General features: G+C 28.4%; 2 protein-coding genes across 3 annotated transcripts; both read left to right on the top strand.

The window, feature by feature from the left end:
- Positions 1-821: 821 nt before the first annotated feature.
- On the top strand, positions 822-2,350 carry LOC108810960 (reticulon-like protein B13). Of its 2 annotated transcripts, none has more exons than XM_018583027.2 (4): positions 822-982; positions 1,100-1,289; positions 1,430-1,641; positions 2,077-2,350. In XM_018583027.2, the coding sequence occupies exons 1-4, from the start codon at positions 943-945 to the stop codon at positions 2,256-2,258; spliced, it is 624 nt and encodes a 207-aa protein (XP_018438529.1). In that variant the 5' UTR covers positions 822-942; the 3' UTR covers positions 2,259-2,350. The 2 variants fall into 2 exon arrangements, with proteins under 2 accessions (XP_018438529.1, XP_056842855.1); XM_056986875.1 differs by having other exon boundaries at positions 863-982; positions 1,103-1,289.
- A 10,193-nt stretch (positions 2,351-12,543) lies between these two features.
- LOC108809907 (uncharacterized) lies at positions 12,544-13,302 on the top strand. The gene has a single exon (XM_018582042.2). The coding sequence runs from the start codon at positions 12,624-12,626 to the stop codon at positions 13,116-13,118; it is 495 nt and encodes a 164-aa protein (XP_018437544.1). The 5' UTR covers positions 12,544-12,623; the 3' UTR covers positions 13,119-13,302.
- Positions 13,303-14,319: the final 1,017 nt, after the last annotated feature.

Raw genomic sequence — 14,319 nt, 5'->3', positions numbered from 1 at the left:
TTCATAAATAGTCATAGTTTGTTATGAAAATAATAAAATTAACAATTTTAAATCATTTATAAATGCTTAATAATTATTTATAGAAGTTTATAAACACAAATTTGCCTCCTAAATATTAAATTTTAAACAATAATAAATCACACAAAAATCTAAGTGTTAAAATATTTTTGTTCAACTGTTTTTAAAAATGGTGTTCAACCAATGTATTTCAAGCAATTTCTCTTTTATAATTTAGTCATAATTTTTTAGATCATAGATTTGGTTGGTAAGGGTTATAATGTTTTTCACATCTCTGATTTTATAAAGTATCAAATCTCTTATTTTTAATAAAATACTGGTGTTTTGGTATTGGAAGATGCATGAGTAAATCATGAAGGTTTTTTAGACCTATACTTACGAATTTTTTTATTCTATATTTCTAATTTTGTAGCATTAAAATCTACAACTATAACAACAGATAATTCTATAATCTTAATTCTACAACAAAAGAAAGAGAAATTAAGGGACAAAATCTATAGTTTTGTCTATTTATTGGCTACTTGCTATGGTGAACTCAGAATCCATGCAATTCGAATTACAACAATTGGATATGGATATGTGGCTTCTGTCCAAAAAATCATTGATTCTGCATAAACTCAGAAATCGAATTTTGTTTTTAAAAGATATGTTATTTTCTCCGAAGTTCTATCGGTGATCAAATTAATACAACTCATTCTATCGTTTACTTTCATTTCGAACCGTCCAACATAGTTTCCGTAAAAAGAAACACATATCAACTTTGCATGACTTCCACGTCACCGCAAAGTCACCACGACGTGTTACATCAAGAACTAATGAAGAGTTTTTTTCACACACAACCATTCTCTAGAATCATTTCAAATATATACATCGTAAGCTATTATTTTCTTATTTTATTACCAGCATCATCTATTACCATAAGCCATGGCCAACGATGTGACCAAAGATACATCACCTAAATCTGGTAAGAGCAATAGTCTGAGAAACATAATGCTAGAAACTAGAAAACATTCACTAATTAGATCTGAAAGTTTTTGACAAATTCTAATATCTTCTTTGTTATGGTTCATGAATTACATAGAAGATACTTTGGAGGACATTTACTTATGGAGGAGGAAGAAACTAGCCTTCTCTGTACTTTTTGTCTCAACAGCGACGTGGATTTTGATCAATATTTATGGTTTCAGTTCTATAACCATTGTTTCTTGGGCAGCCATGGCCATCGTCTCTATAGTCTTCCTTTGGGGAAGTTTACTTCGTCTTCTCAGCAAGTATTTAAATAACGCCTCCTTAAACAGTTGGACATGTTTTTTTTTTTTTTGACTGAAGCAGTTGGACATGTTGAAAGACGTTAAAGTCTATATTCTGAGGGAAGCTGTTTTTATTTTTGCGTTTATCAACTTTCGGACAGGGTTGAACCGGACTTGTCAGGGTTAGAAGTGTCGGACGAGTTTGTAGCAGAGACCGTGGGGTCGTGCCGAAAGCTAATGGAAGAAATGGTTCGATGGATGTTCAGGGTCGGTGCTGAGAGTGAATGGTTTGTTTTCGCTGGAACCATTTTGGGGTTCTGGATCTTGTCAAGAATAGGAAACCTTCTCGATTTCCACACTTTTCTCTTCATCGGTACGCAAGTAATTAAACGATTTGTTTTATCGACCATCCATTAGGTAGAGTACAACTCGGTAATATTCCAAGAATATAACTTTATTTAGCATAAATAACAACTACTAGATTCTTAAATTGATTATTTATGCTATACGTCAGATTTGTCTAATGGTTTGTATCACCAACTTGGTTTAAACATATAGTGTATGTTTGTGACAAACAAAACAAAAGGTCAACCTTGATCAAACATGATGGTATGTTTTTTTTTTTGCGTTGCTTTTGATTAAGCAAGCATTTGACTTATGTTTTTAAGAAACTAGCAACATTAGGAATATAGTACGAATATGGTATAAGTTGTGGGAGAAGATTAGTATTACATGTCTTGTTACCGTTTCAACTATATTACTACAGGTAATACTAATCTATTACTCTTTTATTCTTTGGTATATGTAGGTTTAGTGATCGGCTTGACAGTTCCGAAGTTGTGGGAGAAGAATGGAGATCGACTACAAAAGCTATCAAAGAATCTTAAAGATAGATCAAACGAAGCGTATGATAACTGTCGTGAGAAGATTTTGAAAATGAAGAACAAGTTACAGCATGGAACAGAGGAGAAAGTTAAAAAAGCAGAGTAAATGTTACCTGTCTTGTAAAGCAAAAGTACAGATGTGTTACATGTGTAAACAAAATGGACTAGTAAATTAGTATTACCCGTCTTGTTACCGTTTCAACAATAGTAAGAATCTGCGGTGATGAGAACATTGTGAGATCGATCTTTATCCACCCCAAGAGCATCGTTTAGGTTCTCAATGAGTTTCTAGGAATTAGAGAAGATGAAAATTAAGAGAACATGGGAGGGCGTGGAAGAGTTCTAGTTAAGAACTTTCTAGGTACTTCGTATAATCCATATAACACATGTCACTTGATGATCGATTCAACTTAATAGAGCCATGTTTCGACTCTAGGGACTTGTGGATTATGGGTCCATCACGTTTGCCGTGCCACTCGTATAAGTTTCGACTTTCGAGTTATACATCCTGTTATATACATCACGTTTTTATATTAATGATCGAAAAGCAATGGATGCAACATATGGAATTAGACTATGAAATACGAAGGATTGGTCATCTGGAATTGCTTGCTTGGCAAGAATCATGGTCAGCTAGTTTAAAAGTTAAGTGGACCAAGAGTTGTAGGTTTGAAAACTCATGTAGATGTTGCTTAAGAAAAAATAATCTACAAATGAGTAGCACTTCAAACAAGTAAAGTAGTTAAATTTGTTTAAAGAAATTATACTTGTAAGTTTTCAAATTAGAATATTTTGTAGTTAACTTAAGTACTTGATTATGCGAATAAATGATTTTTCTGTTTCGAAATAATTTATGTTTTACAGTTTTTACAGTTATTAAAAAATCACGTGGAGTACAAGATGAATAGCGAATATAAGTTGACCAGTATCGATACTCAACTCTAATAATGGAAGGTTGAATTTGGGAATACAAGTATTCGTGAATTGATTTAAAATATAAAACATAAATAAGATTATTAGTTTTTTGTTAAAAAATATAGGATTATTAGTTGGGAATACAAGTCACTTCGAGTTGGCATCAATGTGCTCAGAGCATCTCCAATGTATTACTCCAAATTTTACTCCAAAATGATGCAACTCCAAAATGAAGTGATGTTTTATTTCAATGTATTACTCAATTTTTACTCCGAAATAGTTAATAATTGTTAATAATATCTTATACTTATAAAAATTTACTAATTAACCCCAACTATTTTATGTTTGCAAAAATACTTTAAATTATAATTTATTTAAATTAAACATTTATTATTAAAAGGTACAAAAATCATAAAAATAGAATAAAACATAATGTATAAGTTGGTTCAATAATAAGCATTAAAATATTTTCCCACAAATGATCAATTAATGCATTTCGTAATGAAAAATGAGTTTTTTTATCTTTGATATTTCTAAATCGAACAATTTTTTTGAAATCGGACATTTAAATCACTTATTTTATGTTATTTTATTTTATATTATTTTGTTATTTAATTATGTTATACATTTTATGTTAAATTATTAAATAATAGAATAACTTATTTTTTACGTTGTTGTATCATTTTAAAATGTTATTTAAGTAAGAAATAAGAACATTAAAGATTTAAAGGACCAATTCATAAATAAAAAAAGTTCAACTCCAAAATGGAGTAATGTGTAAGATTACTCCATAAATGGAGTAGCCCTAGCCATTGCTCCATTTTGGAGTTGGAAATAGAGTGAGGTTGGAGAGGATTTTATTCCAAAATGATGTTTGGAGTAGAAAATGGAGTAGGATTGGAGATGCCCTTAGTAGCCATTACTTAAACTCCATAAAATAGCCATCGATTCTTTTTACACCACCATAACAATATAGAGCAGAGCATGCATTGAATAGTGAATAGTAACATGAAAAGGTGCCCATCAGTTCTCACCATTCTCACCATTCTTAAGCTTTATTTGATTGAAAGTGCAGAACTAATTAATGCGATTAAATACGATGCAAAAAATAGTTATTGTTTATCAACCCCAGTTAAATTAACATTCAATCATCCAAATTCAAATGGTTCCAAAGTAATCTAAGCTTAATTTCCAAATCGTTTTTTTTGTCAACTTTCCAAATCGTTTAGTCTGCTCTAACAACATTTGTTTTGTCCTATATTATTGGGAAATATGTTTACATCTATAACTTTTTACACTTATTTAAAAATAATATTTTTATTTGTTATTAATTTTAAAATGATGTATGTGTACTTAATTTTAATATAAATATTAAATAATTTTATAACTATAAAATAATATATTCTAGTGTATTCTTAATTTAATTTTTGATATGTATGATAACTTTAGTGTTATCAATTTTTAAAAAGGAAGTATATATTGTACCATATTTACTACATGTTATGCTTGTTCTGCAAAAATTGTTCTGACCAAATCAGTTTAAATTACACCAAACACATTTTTTCTCATATACTTACCTTTTTAAATATTATCATCTGAGATTTATTCTCTTATAACTAAATAAGAAAAAAATAAAAAAAGACTGCTTGAAATATCATAGACTGGTGTTTATTGAGTTCTGGGATGTATTGATTATTTCTTTTATGGTATAGTATTTAAAGAGTATAGTTAAACTTATGAATAACTATCAAACATTCATAAACGATTTAATAAAGTTAGTTAGTTTTTTCATCATAAATTTAAATATTTTAAAATTAATTTTACAGATAATTTGAAAAATAATATCAATTCTGTAGTAAAGTTAGAATTTTCCAAAATAATATTATCCACAACACATTTTTAGTAACTTAAATCTTGATAATATAAACAATAATATGAGATGAGATATCACTGACCAATTAAAGACTTAACAAACTTTGTCCAGTTCGGGCAGGTAGGAGACACACTTCTTGAACGAGACACGTCAAAATGATTTAACACGTCAAAATGATTTAACACGTCAGTACTTAAATACTATGACATATGTCAGATTTAGCCACGTCATATGTCCCATTCACTCAATTTTTGTTGTCGCCGTCGTTCTCGTGAAAGCCACATATTATTTTTATGGAAAATCGCATAAAAAACCCTCAAAGTGTCACTTACTAGCACTTTAAACCTTGAAGTTTTTTCACTAACACTTTTAACTTTCAAAGTGACATTTGTATCATAAAAAACTTCCAAATCAAAAAAATTGACCGGTTCAGCAGGTAATTTTTCAAAAATAATTATTTAATTAATAAAATAAACAAAATAAATAAATAAAAATCCAAAAAATAAATAAAATCGAAAATTCTAATAAAATTTACAAAAATGAAAAAAAAATCAAAAAAATTAAAATTTTTATTTATTTTTTTCGATTTTTATTTATTTTTTCGATTTTTATTTATTTTTTGGATTTTTATTTATTTATTTTGTTTATTTTATTAATTAAATAATTATTTTTGAAAAATTACCTACTGAACCGGTCAATTTTTTTATTTGGAGGTTTTTTATGATACAAATGTCAATTTGAAGGTTAAAAGTGTTAGTGAAAAAACTTCAAGGTTTAAAGTGCTAGTAAGTGACACTTTGAGGGTTTTTTATGCGATTTTCCCATTATTTTTATTTAGCTCTCTCGTTTAAATTCTGGTCATGCAAAAGCCGCGTGTACATTCCTAAATTCGTGTACTTTACGGTTTTGATAAAACTAATTAAATGTGACAGATTCAAAAACAACAACGTTCGTTAGCTACAACTCGTAGGCTTGAATACCGATCGAATATCCGATTTTTAAGGTATTTATGATATATTTTATATGTTACAGATATTTAATTTTTTTTTATTTACTTTGGAAAAATACGGATATTCGGGAAAATACCAAAAAATAAATAGATATTTAGGGATATTTACGGATATCACATATGTTTTGATTAATATAAATAATCTTAAAATTTTGATACAAATTTGTTTTGTAAAATATTTTTGCATGGTATACAAGATAATTTTTAAATAAATAATGAATCTACATATTTTGTAATTTCTAAACTTAATTAACAATTATAATAACACAAAACTTAAGAAAAAATATAATTGTCATAAATATTTTCTCTTCTTTTTATATAATACTTTTATATAAGTAATAATAATATGAATAGAATTTGTCAAATCATATTTTAAATAATAATTATATAATTTTATACATTTAAACTTTAAATATAATCAAGATATACATATATTTATATATTTGTTAGATCAAATCGGATATTTATTTCCCAAAATTTAATATTTGTGATTTACTTTGATTTTAACAGATATTGATTTTTAGTATTTGTTTTTGCCTCAAAGTTTACGGATATTCAGATTTTTTGGATCAAAACAAAACGAATAACGAATCGAATCAAATTTAACGGATAAAATGTTCAGTCTTAACAACCAGTGATTTACTTCACTTTACGTATAGATTAGTTTACTTCATATTCCAGTGTCAAATAAAAATGTACAGTTATGATAAGATCATAAGAATTGCACATATTTCTAAGATAAATAGTTTGTATACATCTTACACAGATCATATATTATCAGGCATGTATGTTATATGTTTAGTGATAGCTAGGTTTTTGGTGTTAATAAGTTTATAACAAATTAGTTTTATAAATGTTGATGACTTGATGAAGCAGATCACTTCTCTATTTAATTTACTAAATAATTATAGAAACTAGATCTGGAGGTATTTGTTTTATATAAGTAATATATATTTTGAGATTACTTATATATTATATAGATACTTATATTTTAAATTAAAAGATATTATTATTTAAGTAATTAGAAATATTATAATATTTTAGTACTAGGAAAATATATCTAATAAGTTTTTTTAAATGATGATCCAAATAAAAATATCAACATAAAAATACGTCATAACTTCTATATTAATATATAAGATAACATTTTAAATATCAATTTGTTAAGAGATTCGGTTTTGTAGGAATTGATGGTTAATTTAGATGTGACATATTATTAAGCATATTTTTAATAATAAATAAATGAAAACTGATTTCTAGTTAAGATTTATTTTAAAAAAAACTACATAAATCAACGTTGTAACCTTTATTCTAATATATAAGATATACTCGTGAATATCTATCCAAGCGGATCAAATGAATAGATCTCCTAGTTCTAGTGGTGATCCCATCCCTACATACACGACAATGAACTTAAATAATATTAATGATTTTATATGGTTGCTTCTTGACCAATCAAAACCGTTGTTTAAAGTTTATGAAACCCAATAATCTCTTTGTCTATTCGACATAAAATGCAACTTATAATATAAAATGCATGGTCTCTATTCATTTACTTATATGTTACTATCAAGCAATAAATTTCAGATCATGCAACTTATACATATCCCCACATTCCATCATCATCATACTGTACATAGGCTATGGCTTTGAATGTTGGACAGGAGAAAAGCTGGAGAAATGCAGTAGAAATTATAATACAGGACAAACTGCAATTTATCTCCATTCATGAATTAAATGCAGAACAAAAAATAATTAATAAATTAATAATGTTCTGCATGCAGATTATTGTTATGTTGATATTTTGGACTGCAAGCAAATGGGGGAAGGAGGGAGCTCGTGATGATGCAGGTGACCAATAAACAATTTTTGTAGTTTTTTAATCTATCAACTATAAATAATATAATATTTTATTTCTTTGATTAAAAATAAGTTAGATATTATATTCACTAGTACTTAGTTAATCTTCACTTATTCTTTTGAAATATATTATGACACATGTATACTTTGTATAAGTAATATAATTTTAATAACTAATATTTGTCTTATAAACTGCTATATTCTAATATTTTGTATCCTTTTAAAATATATGATCAATAAAAATCATGTATTATTTATTCAAAAAAGTAATAAAAATTTCATATAAATTAATTAAATCAATTTATGCATATCCTTTCATATTTTAAAATTCATAATTTAACTGCATGTAATTTTATAGTTACTTAATATCAATGAAATATCAAACGTATTTTTTGTTCTTGCATATGCATTTATGTATTTTATATTTTGAAAATATAAATAAAGATTTTGTTGATACAATAACTTATATAAAATTGACAATATTAGTTCTATAGTTGAATTAAATGGTAAGAAAGAACCAAAAATCAAATAAAAATACAAAAAAAAAGAACAAAACAAGAATACTCTTTATAATTTTTGTAGCTGTGATGAATTTTTATATAATTTTAAAATTTACTATACTTATTAAAATGATAGTATTTAATTAGGTCTGAGAATTTTAACATGGACGCGAAAACCCGATCCGGAACCAACTCAAAAAACTGATCCGAAACCGAACCAGAAAAAACAGATTTGAATAGACCCTTATCCGAAAAGAACCGATCCGAATAGACCTGACCCGATAAAAACTGATTCATACCTAACTTAAAAACATGTATATCCAAAACTATATTTTTTGCTCTATTTTATTATATGATTTAGTTAAAATATATTTTTATTAACAATTTTTGTTATTATGTGACCCGAAAAACCGCTCCGAATCCGACCCGAAGATCTGAACACTCACTATTTTATTGAAATAGTTTGATCTGCATTTGTTCTGTTTGATCTGCATGATCTGCATTTGTTCTGCTTGATCTGCATTTTTTGATCTGCGTTGCCCATTCGAAGCCTATGAATGTACAACAGGAAAAACACAGGAGAGATGCAGAGCAAAAAGACATGCAGGATGAACTGCAATTTGTTCCCATTCACAAAAGAAAAAGCAGATCTAAAAGAAATAATAAAAAATTAATGTACTGCATGCAGATAACAAATGTGTTATTTTTTTAGACTGTAGAGTAAAAGAGGAGGGAAGGAAGCTGTCGATTGCAGATGCCCAATAGGAAGGGTAGATTCTTTTTTTTTTTGGGTCAAAAGTAACTTTAGTTTTTTTAAGCTATTATCATTTCTTTTTGTAACAGAACCTAATAAATTTATGCATACATATTTGATAATTTATATTTTAACAGCATATATTTAATGTTAGAGATTACTTATAATTACTTAATATCAACAAACATATTCTTTTTACATATACATGTATGCATTTTTATATTTTAAAAATTTAAATGAAAATTTTGTTGATGCAATAACATATATAAAAATTGAAAAATATTAATTCTGTAGTTGAATCAAATGGTAATAAAGAACTAAAATAGAATAAAAACACAACAAATAAGAACAAACATGAATTTCCTTATAATTTTGATGAATTTTCAAATAATTAAAATTTCACTATATTTATTAAAATGGCGATAATTATTTTTATTTTTCAACATGATATTTATTACTTATTTATAATAGATCTAAAACGGATCAGATATACATGGTATTTTAGGATATTCGGATCCGTATGGTCCGTAAAATTGCTATCTGGATTCAGATTTTCTAAATATTTGGGGTTAGGACATCCATATTAAAATTCAAATACCCGTGATATTCAGATCCATATTTTTTTATGTTTAAAAATTATATTAAAAATAAACTAATTAACCATTTATTTAGCATATTTCAAATTATTTATTTAAAAATGAAAATCATTGAAATTTAATAAAACTAACATTTTAGTTATTTTATTATATAAAATTAGATATAATATACATATAAAATATATAAATATAGATTAAAATATAAATAGGTTTGGATATATCTTGTCCTAAAATTTTATTATTCAGATCCGTATCCAGAACGGATCCGGATCCGTCGGATCTGTGAAATCACTATCCGAAACTGGATCCCAAATATCCGGTTTTTGAAGCATTTCAGAGCTGATTCCAGATCGGATAACGGATCTCGAATATTAAGTCACAAGCCTAATTTATAATAAGTTATATTTTTTCATTTTAAAATTTAACAATTATTTAAATATAAAAATTTATTAATTTAATTTGATCTGCATTTGTTCTGCTTGATCTGCATGATCTACATTTGTTCTGCTTGATCTGCATTTCAGTTTGATCTGCATTTTTCGAACCAAACAAAAATGTTGGAACAGAAATATAAAAAAAAACCATAAGTTTCTCTGTATTTGGGTAGAATGACAATAGTGCGAGTAACAATTGAATAAGATGATAAAACATTTTTTGTCTTCAACAAAATATTCTTTTTTTTAACGCTGATTTATTATTATATTACAATTATTAGGAACATTACATAGACGATTCGACAACCGATAATACTACCTGTCTTATGAAGATCTACGCCTAACTGCATCATATGAGCCGTCCTATGAAGATCCACGCCTGACCAGATTTACTTCCACCATGTTGAAGATCTCTTGTAATCATTCCTTCCATAATCGCATAGTTGCCTGTAATCTTTCCTTCCATAATCTGCATAATTGCCAAATAAATTGCGCTCTTTCCGGGACTTGAAACCTGGATTTGAGAAAATCTGCAATAAATTGTATAGTCTGGAAGTCGAACCCAGACCTCAGTGTAGAAGCCTGTAGATATTAACCATTAGGCTAAGGTGCTTCCACACAAAATATTCTTTTATACGTTGCTGGTGATGTTGCTGATGATATCACCCTTTTCGTCAATGTTACCACAAAACTGATTTTTTCTTCCTAATATATATCTTCCGTTTGAATGGTATAATTAAATATAAAATTTATTTAAAACAACATCATTAAGTTTTTTAAAATGATTTTTTAAAGATTTTTGTTTAAAATTTGAAATTATATAGTTAAGTTTATTATTTAACGACATGGATAAAACATTTTTGGCATGCAAATCTCAACAAATATTAAAAATAAATATTTTCAATATTATTGAATATTTTAAACTATAATATTAAATACTTGTTGGGATACTTTACAAGGCTTTGTTTTCTTACAAAATACGATAGAGTAAAAAATGATTTTTTATTTTTGTCTTTTTGATGTAAAATACTTTTGTGTACTACAACTTAGAGGCATGGGATTTAAAACCTGCGATCCGATCCGGTATCCGTTCCGATCTGATCCGAAAAAACGGATATCCGGGAAGTCCGGATCCAGCAGATCTGGATAATGAAATTTTAGGTTCAGGTATCTTAATCCGAATCATGACATGTAATATATTTAAAATATAATTATATATATATATATACCATATTCATATGCTCTTTACTTGTAGAGTGGTAAAAGAGATATTTTTTATTGCCTTCACAAGTTAGATAAATTGAATCAGTTTGTGGTTTGATTCAGGCATCAAAGCAGCCCGCAACACTGAGATTTCCTCTATGGTGCCGGAGATTCTAGAGATTTCGAAGCACAACGATTTAGATCTCTAGAAATTAGTTAATGTATGTTGATATGTTAAAGAAGCTAGAAAAAAAAGAACCAAGGATGTGTAATCAAATGGTTTCATTAATTAATAATAATAATACAAGGAGTTGACAAAAAAAAAGTTGCTTTTGTGTAAACAACCCAAAATACTTTAAAAAAATACCAGTAACTATTCTCTCTGTTTCTAAAAAATGTATCTTCTAAGTTTTTCACAATTATTAAGAAAAACATAAAATTATAATTACCAATGCGTTGTTTTCCTTAATGAACTATTCTCAATAATTTTTAACCAATAAGATTTTAATAAATACAATTATATTTTTCAAATGTACAATTTATCATTAATCAATGTATTGAAAACACAAAAATATAATTTTTTTGAAACGAATATTTTTCAAAAACATAAATCTTTTAGAAACGAAGGGAGTATGTTTTAATAAAATACACGTACTGCAGAGTGTATCGTTTTATCGTATTATGCTTCTACAGAAAAAACATATTACTTGTAGAGGATCTTATGGTCAAGTTTTAAAGAAAAGGGTTTGAGATTTTAATACGTTTCAGATTCGATCTATCTATTATGCAAAACTAAATTCTTGAACACCTATGTTTATGCATATTTGCATATCCGAAAAAATAATACTATCCATAAATTGCACCTTCACATGAAGATTGGTCTGAGTTTTTCATAGGTTCGGAATACTATTAATAATAGAAAAAGCATATTTATTTTGAATTTCATTATATGTTCAGCACATCTCTGATCAATGTCAATTTTATACATTCATTAATAGTTATCTATTTATGGAGAAATGACATCATAAGTCAAACTGATCGATAAGTTTGATTCATAAGCACAGTCCCCAAAACTTGTAATTATACCCTTAAACGAAGGGTCGACTAGTCTCAACAAAAGCTGTCATCCTCCCAACTTTCATACACAGCCTGTCATTGCCCCCACTGGTCGTTCAAAGTTCGATAACAAAAACATTATCACAAAAAGACAGAATCCTACGTGGAACGGCCTTTTATATATAATACACACAAACTCATTACGCATCATCAGCTCCAACGATTCCTTTTCACCGGATACCGAGTCGACTCAGCCAGTCTACCAACCAAAATGGGTATATGTAGCTCGTACGAGTCGACGACACAAGTGGCGACGGCGAAGCTTATCTTGCAAGACGGGAGGATGATGGAGTTCACGACTCCAGTCAAAGTTGGTTACGTTCTACAGAAGAATCCAATGTGTTTCATTTGTAACTCAGATGATATGGATTTCGACGACGTCGTATCTACCACTAGTGCCGACGAGGAGCTTCAGCTTGGACAGATTTACTTTGCTTTACCTCTCAGCTCGCTTCATCAGTCTTTAAAAGCTGAGGAGATGGCTGCATTGGCTGTTAAAGCTAGCTCTGCTCTTATGAGAAGCGGTCATTCTTGCGGCCGAGATAAATGTCGGTGTCGCCGGAAATGTGTCTCTCCGGTTATCTTCTCTTCCCGGAGAGTGGCGGCGGTGAGATCCGACGGCCAGACGAGGAACGGGAAAAGACGAGGCGGTGGTGGTAGCGGGAGGAGGAAATATGCTGCCAAGTTGAGTATGATTGAAGAGTGAAGGGTAGTCTGGAGATTTAGTTATTATTGCAGGGTTAGTTTTGTGAATATGTTGTCATTAAGGGGATGCATATTGCATTTTAAAACGTGGGAAATGTGATTGTACGTGCTTTACTATCATATCACTGGTTGATATTTGTCCCAAATTTCAGACCAGAACAAAAAACATCTGATTATGGACGGAAGTTACAATTGTATCCTCGTCTTTTACTTCAAACAAGGTAAGGTCCAAATTCAATGCAATACACAACGTTTTATCGATTAAATGCAGTTGTACTCGAATCAGTGATGATTATAGTACTAGTTTAATAAAAAAAATACTCCCTCCGTTTCGAATTATATGTCGTTTTGGAGCAAAATTTTCGTTTCAAAATAAGTGTCGTTTTATGATTTCAATGCAAAATTTATTGACTTTTTAATCTATTCTATTTTTCTATTGGTTGAAATCTGGTTAGTTGTATTGGTAATGATGTTTTTATCTAGTAAATATACAAAATTAAATATTTTATTAATCTGTGTGTCGAAGTCTAGAACGACAAATAAATTGAAACGGAGGGAGTAGTAGTTTAATTATTTTAGCAAACATCATAAATATTTTTTGTATTCATGTTACCGATAAAGCATGTTTTTTGGCGTTCAATCCTTTTGTTGCGTATCGCATGTTCCTATGTTCCCATGTTACCATTTAAGCCCCAGGTTAACTGGATGGACCATATTACTGAGACTAAGACGGGCATAGTCTAATCCAAGTAGACTACATTTACGGATAAGAAAGGTCCATATGCCTGATTCTTCTTGCTAGTACGATCAATACTTTTAAGGGATGAAGGTTTTTATACACACAAATTATTTAGGGCGTGAATGAATAACACAACTAGATCAGATGAAATTTACAATAGTATTATAGGTGAAAAACATTTACTCCACTTCCAGCATAAATTCTACCAATCAGATGAAACAAAATTTAATATTTTTTAATAGTCTTATGCTAGCTACTATTCATTCTGTTACATAATAAATGTCATTCAAACATTTTTTCTTGTTACACAAAAATACCACTTACAATTTCAATCCAAATTATATTTATTTCAGCTGAAAATTGATTGCAAACTGCATTGATATTATAAATAATTTTGTTTATCTCAAATATTATTGGCCAGAGAGATCTAATTAATAACAACTTACAAATATTTATGTCATTT

The sequence above is a fragment of the Raphanus sativus genome, chromosome 6 (assembly GCF_000801105.2).
Source record: "Raphanus sativus cultivar WK10039 chromosome 6, ASM80110v3, whole genome shotgun sequence".
Lineage (NCBI taxonomy): Eukaryota > Viridiplantae > Streptophyta > Magnoliopsida > Brassicales > Brassicaceae > Raphanus > Raphanus sativus.
This window is presented reverse-complemented; position numbering and strand designations above follow the sequence as displayed.